The sequence below is a fragment of the Anneissia japonica genome, unplaced genomic scaffold (genome assembly GCF_011630105.1).
Source record: "Anneissia japonica isolate Jap-2015-1 unplaced genomic scaffold, ASM1163010v1 scaffold287776_len302883_cov198, whole genome shotgun sequence".
Classification (NCBI taxonomy): Eukaryota; Metazoa; Echinodermata; class Crinoidea; order Comatulida; family Comatulidae; genus Anneissia; species Anneissia japonica.
This window is the reverse complement of record NW_022705028.1, coordinates 82,608-103,343: the sequence shown is the minus strand read 5'-3', so window position 1 is coordinate 103,343 and position 20,736 is coordinate 82,608. Positions and strand designations below refer to the sequence as shown.

Below are 20,736 nucleotides of genomic sequence, written 5' to 3'. Positions count from 1 at the left end.
GCAATGAATGAACAACGTCCAAAAAGCTAAGCCCCGCCACTTGGATATTGTTGATGTAGGTCCAAAACGTAAACACGTGTGTTTGTGAGGCAAGCACGTTTTCCGGTTCTGTTTAATCTGTTAATTTTGAATGACACTGCTAAAAGGGGAATTTCGTTGTTCATATTTCGTCATAATATTATTTATTTTGTGTTTAGAAACGTAAATGAAGAATTAAAATATTTGTACTACAGACCGACAGTACTGTATTGTTTAGACCTATTCGAATTCAAACATTTCCTGCATGCGACGCCCTAGTGGCAAGGGAATATCCGTCTTATTCTTCTTCTAAGATTATTAAAAGTGTGTATGTTTTATTTCATTCTCAGATGAAACGGCCATGGCGGTAATGGCACTGCATTGTGTACTCCGCTCTGTCAATCACAATATTAGAACTATTGTATCCCATGCCATAAGTGATGCTGAACATGCGTTGCTGTCATGGCAACAAGAAGATGGCAGCTTCGGAAACATACACAGCACTGCATTGGTTGTTCAGGTAAGTGTTTCTTATGTTAATTTAAAAACGAAACAAATTTTAACGTGTCGCTTAATACATGTGTGTTACACGAGTCTGTTACATTACTTAGTGTCTGATTTTATCAAACGTTACTTAACTTTCACCAGGCGTTGACGTCTTCCACGAAATACACACCAAAGCAATGGTACTGCAATGATACGATGCGCAGTCTCCTGGCTGGTCAGGACAACTCTGGTTCATTTGGGAGTCTTGGAGCTACTGTCAGTGTTCTTCCGGCTCTTGCTGGTCAACATTTTGGAAGACTAAAATACCTCGACCTTTCGTGCAAACAGAGTTAGTGACTGAAATAAGGCCACATGTGCCGTATCATTTTCATTTATTTTTAGTTTTGTATGCATTTACAAGCCATACGTTTGATGGTTAAAATTTCTCTCTACTTCGAATCTTATAAATCCTGGTTGAAGTAGAGAGGGGCGGGCAGCTGCACCCCAGTCGGCTAAACTGGTGGCAACCCTTGAGTGCGAGCGGAACTAAGATCTTTTCAGAACATCCTCCTTGGTGCAATTTCTGTTCTCTTTATGGTTTATATGGGCGTTTAATGCTGCCTAGAGTTTTTCACAATGAAACTTGGCGTGCGCTTTATATTCCACAAGGAAATGGCGCATTAATGTCTGTACTAGTACAAGTTTATGGATTGAAATACATGTTTAAAAAACGCAAATGCGCGTTAAATACGGTAACGCAGTAGACTCCTTAGAAAAAGAGCCGGCAATTGACATCCAATGAACGACCTAAACCCACCATAAAAAGAAACCCATTATGGGTTATTTTTGGTGTTTCCCAATTCATGGCTACTTATAATGTTAGTACATAAGTTTATTTTTGTTCTAAACGATGTCTTTTGCTGTAGATGTTGAGATGTCAGTTCCTAGTCGACCAACAAATTCCAGTATAACTTTTAATCTGACCATCCAAGACGAGGTGGTAGATGAAAACGACCCGATAACAATTGCTCTGACAGCTCCACAAAATACGTCATTGTACGGATTCATGAGCTTGGCAGCAGAGTCAGATCAAGAAACGTTTAGGTGAGATCAGTACAAACTTCACTTAATATTGGTGTGAAAATCGCTTTTACATCATAATTCATATGTAAATGAATATTGGATGTTATACCGTATAATTATATATCATAACAAATGCTATGTAGGGCCTATTTATTACTTCAATACAATACACGAATACATTTTTTACAGAATAGAACGTGTATGTGAATTTCTGTTTTATTTTCTCAGTTTCGAATTTGGTGAATCTTCGTGGGGGCTCTTCATTAAGGCAATCAACGGACTGTACATCAACGGAGACAAGAACCATTACTGGCTTCTTCTTGATCATACTGGAAAGCTTACACAAACAGGTACCTCAGTCTACCAGGGGCGAATCCAAAATGTTCTTGAGGGGGAACAATAGGGGGTAAACACCTACTTCAGGCCCCCCATGGTTGGGGCTGAGGCGGGCAAATTTTATGAGGCACCTCTGGACGCTCGGAAATGGCACTCTCAGATGGTAAAAATGCTTTTTCAAAGCAGTGTTCCTCGACAAAATTATTGACTTTTTCCCAACAGGAGATATGCTCCCCTCCTCTAGACTTCCCTCTCCACACGGGCGTCACGAAGGTGTAATCGAGGGCTATATATTGTCTATTCTATGCTGGGAGTCTCAGCTCTAAATTTGAAACCCACAGTCCAAGTGTAGGGTTTGTGAGAGGGGTCCAGTAGTGCCCGGATCAACACTTGGTTCACATGCATTATTAAAGGTTTAGGCATAATAAGAGAAAAAATAGGTAAGCACCAATTTTAAAGATATTTTCAAGCATGGACAGTGGCGTAACGCTGGGAACTTTTTGAGACTGAAATAGAAGGGGAAAACAGGGATGGGCTTTCACAGATGGAGGGTCCATACCACCTCAGAACCAATTGTTAGGGCTGAGGTAAGAAAATTATGATTATGGCACCTAGACAGTCGGAAATGTCAATCATTCACAGACTTAATATTTGAATATTTTATCTCCATTTTTCTTAAATTTTGACATAATATAGGTGGAACCTGGCCGGCTAGGCACCCTCACCCCCACTGGATATAATATGATATAATGTCCTACAGTCGATGTCAAAGACACATTATGCTGTGATGTATCAACAAAGCCCTTTTGGATCAGGGTGTTATAGGTCGAGGACCCTATGGGTAGGGGGAAACGAATGCAGGCCATAGAACTTAACTTCACATCATAATTAATTATGGGATGGGATTTGGAAACATTCATTTCATTATTCACAGTATGGTCAAGATAACAAACACTTGTTGTGATTTTTACGTGATGTGTGATGGGTTTTGTGGTCTTTGACTTCTATATCATGGTCTTGTGTATTCGGCGTGTTATTATATAGTATAAATTTATGAATTATCTGCTCGAATGTGCGGATTCAGTGGCGCATGCCTGGAACTTCCAGGGTAATAGCTCCCCGAACCCCACATAGTTTGGTGTTCACAACACACTCGCCATACGGGCCGTAAGTTCCGTCCCCCTCACATATTGACACTCGATTGCCAATTTTGCCATTCTCCTCCTCCTCTACCACCCCTGGCAAATTCTCTTTTTCTGGAGCCGCCATTGTAAAAAATAATTGTAAGTATTAATTATTGATCAATATATCATTGTTTTTCTTTACAGGAATGGATAATATCTACCCAGAGGATGGTGACCACTATGTCTGGACATACCGAGCACTTCTTTGAAAACTGATTGATATACAACAATGGGACCCTGCATTACACTTTTAGGCATAAAAACCATAATAACACTGTGATTTTAATTGTACAATCCCCCATTATTATTGCTATTCCTTATCATTATTAGGACTTTCAATATTATTTATATCTTCTGTTATCATATTGGTAATTATATATAGGCCTAATATATAATTTTCATCAATGAATATCCATTTTCATTTGATATATATTTTAAATTATAATTATTTGTTTAATCAATATTGTTATATTGCTCTAATTATTAGCATTATTATTACATTATTCTATTTATTATTACTATAATTGTTATTATTTACATTCGAAATATAGAGGTTCTTTAGCATGAATAGGCCTATTATGATTTCATTGTTTGAAGTCAGTATTTTTTTGGCAATGAAAAAACGGGTTGATATACGATGAGTTTTTCTTGAAATACATGTTGCACAATTGTGAGAGTTGTTAGTTATTCAATTCCAAATTATGGTAGGTTTATTATATTTAAAATAGAAGTCAGTGGCACTGAGTACATAATAGTAAATGTGTATGTTTACAATAACAGTTAAGACAGCGAACCGCTTTTTAAGGAAAATACAAAAACATATTCACCACTACTACTGTACTATGACACACACTCCTGTGAGCTTAATTGTGGTGATATGAATTGGTTTAAATCCTTGAAAAAAGGGACAATTTGATTTGATTTAATTTATTCAATATGCTCTTTAAAAAATACAACAGAAACGAATGCACATGAACAGATCAAATCACAAAAGAGCATATCGGGGATAATCCTGAAATTTCGAGAAGACAATTATTTTCATAGGGGTCCCCTACATGAAGTAATGTGAAATGAACAATTATAAATAAACTCTGCAGATTAAAAACGGTCAGGATTTTTTTTCTCACGACTAAAACTCCACTGTCTAGCCTCAACCAAAATTAAAACTTAATACTCTATATGTAGAGAATGTGAAATAGATTGCTACTGCAACAGTAACTACGACCTCTAATCATATAATATCCTTGGCCATGTATTGTACCCAAAAAATATTTTTATTGATTTGAAATTGGAATTCTCCAAATATTTTAATTAAAAAGAACATCAAAATAAAACATTATTGAAAAAGTCAATAATCAATAATTTAAATTATTTTTATAATGTTGGTATTTGTGTCTGAAACACAATCTCTGTATCAGAATGTCCGATGCGTAATGATAGGAGGTGAAACATCAACATGAAAACATCAATAAAGAGAGTTCAATTAGATCGGTTTTGAAAATTTATTGTTATTACTTTTCATTAATTGCACAGAGTAGAGTTACTATGGCAAAGAAATAAAATTCTTTGATCTATAAACTTACAAAATGGACCAAGAACAAAATTAAGGGTACTGTATGGATATAATTCTAACATATTAATTAAGAACATATGTTGTCCACTTAATAGTAGGAATAACCTTCAAGCATGTCTGGAAATTAACAATTGCATTTATTGAAATATAAAGTATATATCTGTCTCTTATACACATCTAGATGTGTGATCTGTTTTCCAAAATGTTATTTTGCCTTTGAGTTCATATATACTACATACATTTGTAAACTTGTAAAAATACAATCAATTAATTAATACTGTATATCATTAGGACACACAATACAAATTTGGTTGTAGTCTCATATTTCAAATAATGAGACTTTTCTAAAATTTGATACATAATTTCTTCAGTATGAACTTTACTTAAATTGAAACTATCAAATTTAAATCTAGTGTACATACAAAAGACGCTGGAATGAAGAGACAAGATAAGATCATGTTTAATATTCAGTGTGAAACTTGAATTACTATTTCTCAGGCAAATATAAAAACACATAATATACAGAGTGCATAACAATCGTTTATAAACTCTAGAAATAGCCCTATCAACATTCAGCTTTATATTACAATTAAATTATCTTTAAAAAATAATGATCTAAAAATGACTTAAAACCACGGATGAACTCTACAAACACTTTCCAACAAACGTCCGGGTTCTAGGTAACCTAAAGTTAGACTGTAGGATAAGTAATGAAAAACATTAAACATGTTCTACAGCCCTGTCTTGACTATCAATTTATATTTGACAAAAACATGTGACATGCCTTAATATGGTCATGATGACATCACATCATGACTATATATGGGCTTACAACAGGTTTTTTTTGTTGAAAAAATTTGGTAGCCTGGGCAAAGCTTAAGATTCAGTTAAAAAATACTACAATCTGTACTTAATGAAGCACACTGCATTCTGGATAGATGATATACAATAGTACCTTATGTAGCACATTCAGACTTTCACTATTATGGACTACTGTAATATTTTCAATAAAATCGTTATTATTGTATATCATTTATATAGCGCCTTTTCTTTGCAGATACAAAGCGCTTCTTTTTCCCTGGTCATTGGATCCACATGCTTAAGTGTTGCTGCTGGTAATTGGCGCAGGAGCATTTAACCCCACCAGGTACCTATTTATACTACTGGGTAGAGAGAAGAAATGCAGGCAAAGTGCCTTGCTCAAGGATACAAGCAAAATGTACAGCTGGGAATTAAAACTCCAACTTCGAGGGTTGGGAAACCAAACTTTTCTCGCTGCGCCAAACCACCTCTATTATTTAAATTGATTACACACATTTTCTTCTAGTTTCAAAATACACAAAATCAGCGTAGAGGGCAGGCTACAGTTATTAGTAAACTAAAAGTTTACTAAATAGTGGTTAAATGGAGGCTGGTTAGAATGAACATTTGCTTGGGTATGGGATATTTCACACATCTATCCTGAGTATCCATAAAATCAAGCTAAACAAGTTAATTAAGTTAAGCAAGTTGACCAATTAATTAAGTTTACCAAGTTAACTAAGTTAAGCAAGTTGACCAAGTTAAGTAAATTGACCAAGTTGACATAGTTAACAAAATTGACCAAGTTAATCAAGTTGGAAGTAACCAAGACATTGCTAAAATCAATGACTAATTGCACCATCTGGTCTAGATTTTTTACTGTAAATCTCAATCCCATGCTGACCGTCGTGTCCTAGGATGTGACTGAAATAAAACAAGAGATACAACTTGTTACTAATCATCGGACACCCAAAGTAATTAAAATAAGTTTTTTCCCTAGTTGTTGCGGCTTCATCAGGTGTATGATATCGTAAGAAATGTCTTCCTATCATACACTGTTAAACATTATACATTGTATTTTTTTAACAAAATACTTTTCTTTTTGTCCATAGGCCTGCTGGACCTTTTTTTAACTTTGTGATTGTACATTTAAACTTACTTACTCATCGTCGTGTTTGTGTCAATTGTTATTGTATTTTTATGTCCTTCGTAAATTGCACCCACAATGAAACTGATTGTCTATGTGACCTAATATTTAACCCAATTTCAATGTACGATGACTTCAATACAGATATTGACCCAGACCTCCAATTCTTTTTGAATGACGATTTACCCCAATAATTTCTCCAAACACTTTTATATTAAAAAAGAAATAAGCATTTTAACTATTCATTTTGAGTCAGAAGCATCCATCATATTTTTTATCCCATACACATTCTACTAAATTCTTAAATTTTAACTTTGATTTGATTAATATTTCAGAAAGCTGGTTAAAACACAATAACACACTAACCCAGATTCTAAATTATTATTTTTTTTCCAATCACAGGAAGTTAAAAGGTGGTAGTGATGTAGCTATGTTCCTCCAAAACGAACTGTCTTTCGAAGTAAAAGAAGTTTTGGCAATTGAATTATCTATTTGTGACTCCCTTTTTATTGAAATTCAAGAAAAGTCGTCAAAAAATAGTGTTACTGGTAGTATTTAAATGCGACCCTCATTAAATGCGACTGCTTTAATCACAGAAAGATTAATGACCATAATATTCAGTGTTTCAAACAAGAACTACAAGCTACATCTTGTAATCGTGTATTTTCTTATTAAGGCCCTCATGGCTTACAACTCTTTTTAATATATATATTTAACTAAACACACATATTACAAAAATTTCCCTTATGAACAACGTCCAAAAAAAGAAAAAAAAACCCCTAAGTCCTGGATGACCAATAGCCTATTAAAATGTACTAAACATAAGCAAAAATTGTATTTCAAATTCCTACACAATACACTGGAACGAAACAAGATAAACATTTTCGGAGTAAGCACAAACTTTGATTTGACAAGTCAAAGCTGACTATTTTAAGGACACAAAAATGATATCAAAGGAACATGGAAAATCATAAATTTTCTATTTAACAAACCTCAAACTAGCCTAAGTGATGCAAACATAAACTGTAATGGGATTTTATCCACTGATTAAAATTGTTAAAATTGTAAACTCCTCCAAGAACAATTATTTGAAAAACACCTTTTATCACCGCATTCCCCAGCCCCTGTCTCTTATACACATCTAGATGTGGTATAAGAGACAGGGGTAGAGAGAAGAACCCCTCCCATTTATATTTAGGGTTGGAAATTTCATTGATTCTATTACTTGTTCTAATTCCATACCTGTGGTTCATATCCATGCAATGACATTCTTGAGGCTTCTTGACGAAGCATTTCTTCATACCCACGTTCAGCTTCTTCTTCCATTTGCTTCTCTTGCAGTTCTCGCCTAATAGCTTTCTGAACTCTCTCATTCTTTTCGGAGATCTGGAAAGAAAAAATAAAATAATGGGAATTTAGTTTTAATATGCTTTGAAACAATAGTATATGTGGCAAAGACAAGCCAAACCAGTCACTCCTCAATTAGATTTTTAGTTATTGATACAGGGTTAAGCAGTAAAATGAAAGTTCTAAAATATTAAAGAATAATTTAAATCTGACATTTCCTACAGACGTTAAACATACAGCTGTGAAAGAACAGTATTTAGAAATCAGTCTTCAAAGTTTACAATTTTGGCTATTTCTCAGGCAGAGACCATCACCAAATTGTAAACTTAATTTAACATCGAAAATTGGGGAAAATAACAACATGACATGATGATGGTGTCATTTGATTTGATTTTGATTTATCAAATACCTCCAACTAGAAGATAGTGGTTCCAAGTTGGTAGACACCACTTTCCAGGAGATCTGGTTAAATAGCTTTTTTACTAAACATTTTATTGAAATTTGCTGAGCATGATGATGCACATGTCCAGTTTATAGGATGTTGATAGGCATGTAGTTGCCCCTTTCCAACCTCCTTTTATCCAAAATGATCTTATAGGTGGCAAGGACAGGCAAAACCAGTCACTCCTTGCAAAAGTTGATTTTTAGTTATTAATACAGGGTTAAACAGCAAAATGAAAGTTATAAAATGGTGAAAGAATCAGTTAGAGGGGTTTAAACATAAAGCTGTTTAGATAACAGAATCTGAGAAATCAATCTTCAAAGTTTTGAGGAATTCTCAAGCAGGGACCATCACCACAGCATTAAGAAATGTTGTTTTAACACTGAAAATGGGAAAAATAACAACATAGCATGATGTATAGATACATAAGGATTAGTTTAGTGCAATAAAATAGATTTTTAAAATTTTGACATTTCAAGGTTTTGGCCATTATCTTCAAAACATGATTTGCGAGGAGTGACTGGTTTGGCTTGTCTTCGCCACATAATTATATAATATTTGTAACACATGTAAATGTTAAAAGAAAAACATATTTTGTTTTGGATAATGAAGAAGAGAGATAACTTCTGGGAGACAAGTAATAATACAGTAGTAAAAAGGTAGTCCTGTATTCAATATTGAACGTAAGGGAATGAGCTTGGTATTGTGTGGTAGGGTGGCCAGTTATTTTCCACGCCACCTTTTCCTCCCCAGTAGTGAACCACCGGGTACCCATTTATACTCTTGAGTGGAGAGAGACAAGTAGGTAAAGTGCCTTGTCCAAGAACACAAGCGAGATACACAGCAAAGGTTCGAACCCCCGATCTCAAGGTTGAGAGACCAAAACGTAACCGCTGCGGCAACCGCTTTCAAAGTACAGTAGTAAAAACATGCAAACACTCAAAATTAGCATAGTCAGGGGACCATGCTAATTTCTAGTAGACTCTTGCAACTACCTTGGGACCCCTGAGCCCATGAGTCGAACACCATTTCTTGTTTAGTACTTACGGCTCATATTACAACCGGCAGAAGAACACTTTTTATCCTTATGATTCTACTACCATATTATCTAATGACTCTTACGACTTACTTGGTCTTGGATCTCACGATGCGTTTGCTGCTTCTGTCGTGCAGTTGCGGCCTTATCTCGTGCCGTCATCTGTTGAGCAACCTCAAGCTCACGTAGTAAATCTTCTCTTTGCTGGAGAGATTCTTCTTGTCTTCGTTGGTTCTCCTCTATCTTACTCTTAACCTGTGTCAGCCGTCCAGCTAAGACCTACAAGTGATAATTATTAAAATATGGTTAATAATAATATATTTAATGCTTGTGGTACACCACGTAGAAAAATTTTATATTTATTTTTATTATGCCCTCTGCTCCCCTGAAATATCCAAAAATAATATATATATATATTATTTCTTCCTTAGGCAAGACTTTTCTATACTTTGTTTCGCGAACCCGCTGCTCGCCAATATTTAGGATTTCAAATAAAAATAAAATTCAATTGTGCACCCGCCACCAAAAACTAGAAATATCAGAAGAAATAAAAAATTTTTCTTTTTTGTTATTACTGTATGCTTGCCGCTGCCTTGCTATCTCTAAAAATAAGATACAGTTAAACTTGCCTAAGTCAAATAATTTCTAAGTCGATCTTATTTTACAAACCAAATTGTTGTGTTTTCCATTAATTAACAATCTGTAAGTCGAATTTTATCTGAGTCGAACAATATTTCAATGGCATTTTGGATTCGACTTAGGCAAGTTCAACTTTATGTATATTTCTTCCTCATTATTATAAAAATTTAAAGCATTTAACCATCCAATTACTACACTGTTTAATTCATTAATAATTTTCTCCTCCACCCAGATGGTTTTGGCAAAATCATTTTGCTAAATAAACACAATTTAATTTTTTTTTCTGCCCTCCTCTGACAATCTTTAAAAAAATTATTTTGTGATACAAGGTGTAAAAAAGGGTTTCGCATACAGTACAGAAAAATGAATTAACATAAAACCTACCTCTGACATGAGTCGTTCCCTAGCCAACCTTTCTCGTTCCCATTCAGCTTCTCTCTTGTTCCACTGCCTCTGGGCTTCTTCCCTATAAGTTTTATAAATATATATTTTATTGAAAATTCACTTACTTGATCATTTTAAATGAGCTTACTCTATATCTTTTATCCAATTTCCAATTTCTTTTATTACATTTTACAACCAACAATATATGACCTGAGTGTTTGGCGAGAGGAAAATGTTCCTGTGTCTTCTTCCGCTGAAGACCCCGGTTCAAATCCAGTCAACGTAAGTTGGAGGCGATTGCTAGGCTCCTCTAATAACCCTCGCATGAGGGACAGAAGACATGGTACTGGCACCGTATTATGGCAGCTGTGGGGCCCCAGGCCCCAGCTGTAATTTCCGATGAATGAATGACAAAAATGAAATAATAAATTAAAAAATATTAAATTAAATAACTTTAATTTACCTATAAAGCATGTCAAGCTCAGCCTCTCTGGCTTTCTCCAGTTGTATTTGCTCGTCAACAACTTGTCTCATCCACGCTGCATCTGCTTGTGCCTTCTCACGCCGTGCACTCTGCAATCCTTTGTCCTCCTCCTCTTTCTCTGCTAAAGCTTCCAAAATTTTTCTGTCCATTTCCTAGCAAAGTTATATTCATTTGTAAAGTTTTATTGAGAGAAAGAAATATATTTTCTGAAATATCCACATCAAACTACAAAAATGAATTTCCATATTTTTGTAAAGAAAGTGAACAATAAATGGTACTGTATATAAGTAATATTCATATCAAGGTTTGAGAATCAGAAGCTATCAATTTTTAACAGCCAGAAAAAAGTGAATGCACAGTGAACAACCATTGTGTGATTTTGTCAGAGCCTTACTAATGCTTTTTGAACTTCTTGTGATTTTCGTCTCAGTTGAGCCTTGTATTGACGAGACAGAAACTGACCAAGCTGTGTCTGTTTACGCTGTTCTTCAAGTTTATATCGCTCTTCCTCCAATTTCTCTAACTCCCATTGCTCCTGCATTAACGCTGCTTCTTCGTTCTTCAGTTTTTCAGCCTACAAATTAGAAAGAAATATTTTGTATTAGTGACAAATCAGTAGTGATTAATGCAACGTTCACAGTTTGGCTCATTTTCTCGCACTACGTTTTTCACACTATTTTTCATACGAGCCGCTCCTTGTCATATCCCTTAACCCACATGGTTTTGTAACAGGCAGTCCGTACGTCATGTCGTTCAATTCATGCATGTGTACAAGATCAACATCCTTGTTCAACATTGTTTACAAAGTTATAGTGACGAAATCATGGTGCGTAGGTATAGTACTTACATTTTTATTTAATAGTATAAATAACATAAAGTAAATAAAACTAAACATTGATTTTCTGTTAATACTTTGTGACATCGTACTGCGTGTAGTTACATGACATCAATCAATCAATCAATCACTTATTGCAACTATCATGGACAATCAATAAAAGGGCACAACAATAAGTCAAAATATTGTTTGAAGGTCTGCATGGCAAAGTAATAATATATTAAATGTTTGCGATACACCATGTAGATAGTTCTGAAAAGAGCTTTTTTGTTAAGAACGTCTCAACGTTTCGTCTCAATGTTTTGATAGAGTCTCTTCAATTGTCTTCAAGAGAATAATATCTAGTATTATTCTCCTGATGACGACTGAAGCAAATCAATTGAAATGTTGAGATATTCTCAACAAAACAACATGGAGGTTATACTGTAAAAATAAAATAATTTTTAATTTACTTCAAACTCGCGTTGCTTCAACTCCATCATCTGCTCTTTCAGTTCACTTGCTCGTATCTTCTCCTCCTGTAACCTGGCCTCCTGTGCCTGATGGTCCTTCTCTATGGCTGCCAACCGTTCCATCTCTAATCTATAATCATCTTTCCTTTCTTGTTCTCTCGCTGTAGTCCTCCTATCTGTCGTTTCCTGGATTTGTTCTCCCCACCTTTGAATAACATGTTTCTTATGCATATTTGATTCAAGCTGGGAATAAAATTAAAAAGAAAAAAATAAATGGAAAAATGAAATAATATCTGAGATTAGAAACCATTGTCCTGTTGTGTCATTTCTATGGACTGAAAGAATAATGGCTCGCGATCGATTAGCTTCAGTCGGTTCGGCCTAGCCAAATGAAGCCTAGCATCCGCCGGTCAGAATTTGTCACATGCCCTACTCTGGCTCGTGGTCGATCTGTTCTAGTCGGCTTGGCCTAGCCAAACCAGGCCAAACATTTGAGTTGGCTATGTCTGTTGCAGCCAGAAAATATATAAATAACATTTTAAATTCCCCATCTTACTTCAGATCAGCATCAATTGAAAGAGGATTTTGAGTTATGCGCCCGAAAGGACACACACACACACACACACACACACAGACGCATGCTACACAGACATGCACAGAGATGAGGGTAAGAAGGTTTTTTGCAAATGTCATTGTTAAAAATGTTCTGTCAACATACTTTTCTTAAATCTGGATTATTCTTTTTCCAATGCTCATACATTTTTTCATCTGCAATCTGAAAACAAATATAAAACAAGTTATCATCATTATTTTTTGTTGCTGCTGCGACTTATAACATTATAATCATCATCATCATCATCATCATTATACCAGACTGCTTCAGTCCATGCTTGCATGCCATTTCTATAAATTAAAGTTTAATAGTAAATTCTAACAACCACTTTCACGGTCAAATACATCTATAAAGAATTCTGTAAAACTAGATAACGAAGTCTTTTCAAACTGGAAGTTTAGATCATCCCAGCTTGAGTGCCCAATAAAATACAGAAGTTTTTCTAACCTGTTGGCGTTCTCTTTCACGTTTACTTTTAATTTCATTTGTTCTGTCTTTCATATCTGATAACCGCATGTAGTTTCCTGTGGACAGCCCTCTTAATTCAGCTTCCAACTCATCCTTTTCATCTTGGAGTAGAATCTTGAGCCGTTCCCTTCGAGCTTGCAGTTTCTGTGCCTTCTCTTCGCTGGCATTTCGTGATCTGTATGTATCCATACTAAAAATGTAAAAGTACTTAATATTTCACATGTTTTATCAAACGAACTGCTTCCATTTATCTCTTTACTTGATAATAAATAAAAGGCACTTAAATAATAATTGATTATTAAAGATAATATGTTAATAATATTTCAATAATATCAAATTCTTAACAGTCATATTTAAGAAAAATCGCCAAAAATTAGGACCTTGTTGGCCTATCTCTCAATATATAACCGATATATGTATATGCAGTAGTTACGATTTTGGAAATACTGTATATTCTTTTTATGTTTCCCCGGCAAAATTATAATACTTTGAAGTATGTAATCTTAGATTTTATTGATTCTTCTGGACAAAACAAAGCATAGAAATAAATTAACCTTGATTGGAAAGACCTTTCTGACATCCATCCACTTTGTTTGACTGCCTCTACACCCCTTTTTTGGAAATACTTTGCATTGTTATCCCATTTGTCTCGAAAATCAGCTTCGTTTTGCCGCCGTGAAACCATGTTGCGCTCCTGGATATTCTTGTAGCGTTGCGTCCAGTATGCAGGCATTGTTGGAAGAGCCATGGTGACAATTTACTAAAGATTTCCAGTTTAACTACTTCAAATATATTTCTTAAATCTTGATACAAAAATATAGTACTGTACAATCTTTAAAATAGCACTTTGTAGCCTGTAGGTCACTGCAAACATTTATTGCCAAAAATACACAATGTTCCTACCATTTCTGAAAATATGTAAAAGAAAGTGGTAATACCCAAAAATTGTACCCGAGCGAGAAAGTTTTATGCAAATCTAACAGTCATTCACGCAACAATTTATTAGCCTACCTCTGCTGCTTAATATAATAGCTTTACACAAACAGGTAGGTATTTGATCTCATTATTTATTTATAAGCAGATAGCTACTGTTTAGGCTAGGTCTTAGCCTAGTTACCAGATTCTAAAGTTAGATGGCAATGTCAATAATGAATAAAACGCCACACTCCAACTGGGTCTGAGAGCACACTATTCCAAGCCTTGGCTTAAAGTAGTCTAGCATCCATGCCTTGCCTTGGGCCTTGCTACTAGTACTAGCGTAGGCCTAGGTCCAAACCCTATGAAGAGTATCATTGTAGGCCGAGAAGTACAGAAGTGTAGGCACTCGTCCTACTCTAACTACGTACCACCCTCTCCAGCAGTAGCCTGCCCAGCGGCAACCTATAGTAGGCCTAGGCCTAACCTAGGCTGGCCCTCCATATTCTATCTACTGTTTGAACTAGGCCTATATACAGAAAGATAGTACTATATGAACACTAAATGATGTCATATTTTGTTACCTTCGCACACATAATTTCAGTGGTTTTATTGAGATAATTGGCCAAGCGATTAAGTTGTTGTGGTTGTCAACTAATGTTGAGAGAAAATTTTAAATCAGGTACGACCGCCCTCATTTGATAGATGATTGGAGTAAATTTTTTCGGAAGTACGAACCAACAACCATCCACCACTCAAGGTCATTATCAAATTATCATCATGATAAGAATGTAAGGCAGAGATTTGCTATTTTTTGGCCATTTTTGTCAACATGGCAGGCAATAAACCCACCGAATGGGTTTTGAAGGTTCTGTCAAGATTTGAAGAACAGGTAAATAGAATCTAGTTGAGTGTCGGTGGCTAGGCGGATTGTTTTTGGAGGTATTCTTTGGATTGTGGTAGAGCCTAGGGTGGTCGGCGTATAGAGATAGTGTTGAGCGGTAGGTAGGTAGTGTGCTGTGCGAGTTGATTGTCGTATGTTCGATGCATCTCGTTGGGTTGAGAATGTTTTGGTTTGCATTTTGCAACAAATTGTATTTTATACTCATTAAAATCTCTTAATATTTTGCTGATTGTTAATGTATTCCTTGCTTGTTAATGTTACATTAGATGGTAAGTCTTGACAATAATATCAAACAGAATTTGTCTTGATTAATTTTTTGAGTGAAAAAAGTTTGTTTATGTTATGTTTGTCTAAACAGTCACTCAATTAAATTGAACGCTGTGGCTAGGTATGGGGTACCGTATCTCTCATTCTATTTGCTAAAGGTACAGTAAATTGCATTACATCACCGTCACCCAATGAAGTGCTGGAGTGTGTGTGATGTCATCTTTTAAGACTGGCATTGCAGGTTGTGTCCTCGGTACGGTGTGTGACGACCGAACGATGTACTGTACAGTCTTGAAAGATGATGTTACACACATTCTGGCACTTCATCTGGTGATGGTGACGTAATGCCATTTACCGTATTTTTAGCAAACAGAGGTAGAGATATGGTACCGTATCCCTAGCCACGGCGTAAATTGAATGTAGGCCTAAAGTTACTATTGCATATTATCATGTAATACAATTTAGTGCCAGTGGGTTGCATAGTAAATTTTATAGTTTAAGTTAAATACAATGAAACCTGTTAAAAATACATGTATTTATGTGTGATTTATTGTTGTTATACACTAAAAACTACTGAATCAAAATCAGCTCAGATGTAGAGTACTGCTTTACAAACTGACACATACCTCATGGTAACTAATACTGTGTACACTATGATTTGGAGAATAATTGATAACATTATTATTAGGTTTGCATGTCAAAAACTCTGTAAGGTACGGAAATGACGTACTTCATGTATGTCACCTTAACATCGTGTAATGTGCAATGTGCACACATTTGGTAGTGTGCTTTGGCCTGTAATGAAGAAAAAGTAAAGCGCAAATTGTCGTACCTATTCATTTGTTGGGTTATAATATTTTACAATTGAACCCTGAACCTTTAAATATGAGTAAATTGGGTACCAGTAGTTTCTAGTTCTAGTCAAGCATTTTGCTTCACTACCATGCATACCAAAAGATACAAAGAAGGATTTTGATGATAGTAAATTCAGACTAAAGATCCCATTTATTCTAATAACAGCATCAACCCATTAACATGGATAGTGGCACCTGAGGCTGGCTACACAGTGATTTTCATAACATCATGTTATTACTGTACTACAGAAGTTGATTTTGTTCACTTTTATACAATTGGTTTATAATGAAACAGTTATAGTTGTAAATTGCATTGCATATGTTCTGTCTTGTTCACTGAAAACAAATATCACATAGAAAGGTAATGAATCATGCCTTCTTGAAGGGAATTTAGAATCTTAAAATTTTCATGTTGGTCGTATATGTGGGCCTTGTATTTAAAAAAAAAAATAAAGTGTGTCGGATACAATTGTTTATAAAATGTAAATGCCTGAAAAGGCTCTAGTTCTTGAGGAACAGTATATTGTTGGTGTACTGTATCAGGCCTGGGAAAAAGTATTTTTGCCTCTGACCATGATAGTTGTCTCTAAAAAATTCCTCGCACAGGCCAGTATTGAGTAAGTAATAGATAAAATATATAGCAGCTCAAAATTTTGCCTAAAAACTTTTTTGTTCACTATAGATTAGCAATTTAATATCTACAGTAATTAATCATGTCTAAGTTCTGGAAGTAGTCAACAAATTGTTTATTTAACACCATTTTGATTGACCTGATTTTATTATTCAATGTATGCACAAATAACTCTGGAAGGCAAATACTGTACTCAAAATAATGTTTACCTTGACTCTATGAGTTCTGTACTTCCACTTCCAAATAACTAAGGCTTGAAATGTCCAATTTTAATGAATGTCCCCTCATTTTAAAGATTACATGTGCTCAAGTGTCTGAAAGTACTAATACTGTAAATTAAGTTTCAATTTTTTCTACAACTTAGCCATTTTACTACAACATGCCTCATATTATCTATACACTGTATAGCCCCGATATTCAAGCCCTGGCCCACGGGCCAAATGCTGCACGCCAAAGATTTTGATCCGGTTCCCTGCGAAACATTGCTAAAAATAAATCATTTTCTGACCAATTTTTAGAACAAGTTTTTCTGTTTAGAGCAACACCACATAGGCACCCCTACTTTAGCAATGTTTACAAGAGTGTGGTTTTTTTCTGAGTGTAGCTCACTGTATCTAGTGGCCTAGGGCACGGGCATGTGGAGGGGTAGATTAATGGGGACAATGGATTAAGTGAGACACTGATATGATGCGATGTCTAACCATTTGTGAAACCAGCAGGCTTGGGCATGTTATTCTGTTGAAAACACTGCTTTGAAAATTTATTTTTGAGTCTGAAAGTGCAATTTCCAGAAATGTAGAGGTATCTATGTTGAAAATGTGCTCCCCTCAATCCCAACCACTGGTGAGTGGATATTTTCGTAGTAGAAAAATTTCTAGTGGCAGGGTAGGAGAACCTGGAGTGCAGGATTTTGGTTTTTTTTTTTTTTTTTTAATTCTAAAAGAAAGAAAAAAGAAGAAAAGAAAATTCAATTCAAATTTAAGTCTGAGAGTGACATTTCTGACCATCTGCAGTGCCATAATCATAAATTTTCTTGCCTCAGTCCTAACCATGTTGGGGCTGAGGTGGTATTTTTCCCTATCTGTGAAAGTTGTTCTCTGGCCCCTTCTCTTTCGAATTCACCGCTATAAAAGAAAATGGAAGTACACAATTTATGTCGGCCCGCCACTGGTTTTAACAAATCGGAACTGGCCCCCAGCTTAAAAAGGTTGAATACCAGGGCTACAGTATATAGCCAAACTGTTAAAAAAAATTTTGTTTCCCCAAAATGTTGCCTCGACCGGCGTCACATGGTTGCACTTTTTACAGCCCTGACCATATACACCACAGCTCCTGCTGCTGAACCGTGCTTAAGACCCCAGGGCCCTAGCATCTAGGCTACCGTAAGGCTCTCGTTTGTTTTAAGCAATGAGATTTCTGAAATTCCTATCGAAAAATGGAAGGTTGGACATAGAAAATATAGATGTTTGATTGACATAAACTGCTTTTGGAGGTGAGATGATGAAAACAAGGTGGTTTGATAAGCATTAGACAAGCTATGCTTGTCTAGGACATAACAATCCTTGACTGAAAATTATCTTAATCTATGTGTGGGGTGATGAATTGTTAATTGTCTAATGTAATCTGGGGCCTTATTGTGAATTTCTTTGTATGTTCACAGTAGAATTGTTATGGTGAGCTTTCTCTAATACAGTAGACAGCCAGTGAAGGTCATGGTAAAACAGTGTGTGCATTGTTTTGTTTTTGCTATTACACGATTTGCAATATTTTTTTATCCTGTAATTTCTGTTTTGATACTATTGAAAGATCATACAGTTTCAAGGAGTATTTAATAATAATAGTTATGTTCAGATGACTTTCTGTCTGAAATAATGTTACGACAAATGGAAAATTTTACGTGTGTGTTACTTCAGACGAATCTCCACACAATGTTTACCCAGGACAACTATTTCAAAGTTTAGAAGTAACTATGCAAATTTTCCAGAAGTCATAGTCACCACTTCGTTGTCTCTTACGGTTATTTGCACATATTTTTTTGAAATTGTATACAATTATGAAAACTAACAGGATATTTTATTTTAGCACTCATTTGTAGGTGTTTATCTTTTGAAAATAATTGAGGTAAGAAAAAGTTTGCATTTACTTGCGAGCTCTTATCTTGCTTTTGTATGCGGAAGTAGCACACTTGCTCCTGAGACTGCTCAGGAGGAAACTTAATACAAAGAGCGTCTTCACGGGCACTACCCAGGGCTTACGAAAAGTAAACTGAGCTCAAAGCCTACTTCTAAACATGTGTGAACGTGCATATTGATATTAAACAATTGAGGCATGTTGTGGCAAAATGGCTAAGTTGTAGCAAAAATTGAATTTCAAGTCATTGGTATTTTCAGGTACCTGAGTATGTGATCTTTTTTGGACATTTCAAGTCTAAGTTATTGGAAAATAAAAGTACAGCACACTTTGAGTCAAGATAAACATGATTTTGAGTAATTGGCTTCCAAAACTATTTGTGCATACATTGTTTATCTATCTAAATAACATTAAATAAATGACTTATTGTCCATTTCCAGAACTAATACTTTGGGACATGATTAATAAGACATTAAACTGTTGATCTATAGTGAAAACAATATTTGGATTTTTAGGCATTTTTTGGGGCTCCCATATTTTATAGCTCATTTAATCAATACTGGCTTGTGCGACAATTTCACCATTTTGCCACGGCATGCCTTAATTTATTAATATCATGTTGACATGTGGCAAAAATGTCTGTACCCTTAATGCTGATCAACCCAAAATCTAGAATCAACTTTTTTTATTTTTTTCTAAAAATATGTTTTCCCCAAGGAGGACCCCAAAATACTTAAATTATTAATAATTTCAAACCAACCATGGGTTTTAGCCAAGTGATATATTTGTTATTGACAATCATTGGTGCATGCCTTATGTGCCAAAATAAATAAATAATTTTTTTGGCCTATTTTACATTTTTGTTGCATTTATTCAATCCCAATTGTTCTTTTTTTTTTTTCAATAGCTGCCGATTAGTGCAAGTGGACAGCCAAGTATTGTAGCTATTGATAGGGAACAGACTAAAGAATGCCTGATTGCAGTGAGCAAGAACCGCTTTACGGAGGTGATCACGAGGCTGACGATGATCTTAAACAAATTACATACCAACGTGCCACCACTGGTAAATACCTTCTTAAATATCTTGACCTCTACAATAAAGTACTGGTATATTTTATTTCTAAATTAATAAATACCATAGGCAGCAGACGATGACAATGACGGCGGTGATGACAACGGTAACCATGGTAATGGTAATACCTCTATTTTATTAATGATCGGATGAATCATATGGATAAAGATTATTTATAAAGGAATCTTAAAAATTATGATTGATAGTCAATGATACTACTACTATAGTGTAATGATCAATGAAGATATGTGTTAGGTAAAGTTCCAGGGCATCACATACAGTATGTAGAATGCAGAGGAGCACTAAATTGCTCTCCTTGAAAATTTCCCCGCTTTGAATGAACTCCCCACCCCCTCAAATAAACAGAGGAGTGGAGGAGCCCTAAAGTTCATGTTAGGTCGTTGTGGCACATGTTGTTAACACAATGTGATGGATGTTCCAACATGGAGGTATTATTGAGAAGGAGATCACTCGGCAACAGTTTCCTTTGACGTGACAAACCCATGTGTTCCCCGCTTTTGCATTGCGTGCGGGCGTATTACCCTATAATTCACATTTTTTCGTTAGCAACAACTTGGCAACGACATGCATTTATACGCTTCCAGCAGAGCAGTTGTGCAATAAAGCGTTTGATT

At 35.3% G+C, this 20,736-nt stretch overlaps 3 protein-coding genes across 3 annotated transcripts in view; 2 read left to right on the top strand and 1 right to left on the bottom strand.

The window, feature by feature from the left end:
• The window catches only part of LOC117105191 (cobalamin binding intrinsic factor-like), a 6,847-nt gene extending 3,316 nt beyond the window's left edge, over positions 1–3,531 (top strand). The window contains exons 5-9 of the mRNA XM_033246260.1: positions 369–538; positions 667–853; positions 1,431–1,608; positions 1,816–1,937; positions 3,252–3,531. Of these exons, the coding sequence (XP_033102151.1) occupies positions 369–538; positions 667–853; positions 1,431–1,608; positions 1,816–1,937; positions 3,252–3,316 (722 nt within the window). The 3' untranslated portion in view covers positions 3,317–3,531. The remainder of the gene's footprint in view (positions 1–368; positions 539–666; positions 854–1,430; positions 1,609–1,815; positions 1,938–3,251) is intronic.
• Positions 3,532–4,873: 1,342 nt separating this feature from the next.
• LOC117105187 (trichoplein keratin filament-binding protein-like) lies at positions 4,874–14,962 on the bottom strand. Its single transcript, XM_033246255.1, has 11 exons — positions 14,828–14,962; positions 13,883–14,236; positions 13,308–13,518; positions 12,966–13,022; positions 12,248–12,490; positions 11,355–11,534; positions 10,940–11,112; positions 10,477–10,558; positions 9,547–9,732; positions 7,871–8,014; positions 4,874–6,405 (listed from the first exon to the last, which is right to left on the bottom strand). The coding sequence occupies exons 2-11, from the start codon at positions 14,074–14,076 to the stop codon at positions 6,370–6,372; spliced, it is 1,506 nt and encodes a 501-aa protein (XP_033102146.1). The 5' UTR covers positions 14,077–14,236; positions 14,828–14,962; the 3' UTR covers positions 4,874–6,369.
• A 28-nt stretch (positions 14,963–14,990) lies between these two features.
• The window catches only part of LOC117105186 (neurofibromin-like), a gene marked incomplete at its 3' end in the record, with an annotated part of 36,835 nt that continues 31,089 nt past the window's right edge, over positions 14,991–20,736 (top strand). The window contains 2 exon segments of the mRNA XM_033246254.1: positions 14,991–15,135; positions 19,937–20,092. Of these exon segments, the coding sequence (XP_033102145.1) occupies positions 15,076–15,135; positions 19,937–20,092 (216 nt within the window).

What these genes read in the sequence shown, in the direction of transcription:
- LOC117105187 (XM_033246255.1), bottom strand. Translation starts at nt 14,076, where the DNA reads ATGGCTCTTCCAACAATGCCTGCATACTGGACGCAACGCTACAAGAAT. An exon ending in AAGAAGTTCAAAAAGCATTA is followed by an intron (nt 11,113 to 11,354) that starts GTAAGGCTCTGA and finishes TAACTTTGCTAG; the next exon opens with GAAATGGACAGAAAAATTTT. An exon ending in GGGAACGACTCATGTCAGAG is followed by an intron (nt 9,733 to 10,476) that starts GTAGGTTTTATG and finishes TATCACTTGTAG; the next exon opens with GTCTTAGCTGGACGGCTGAC.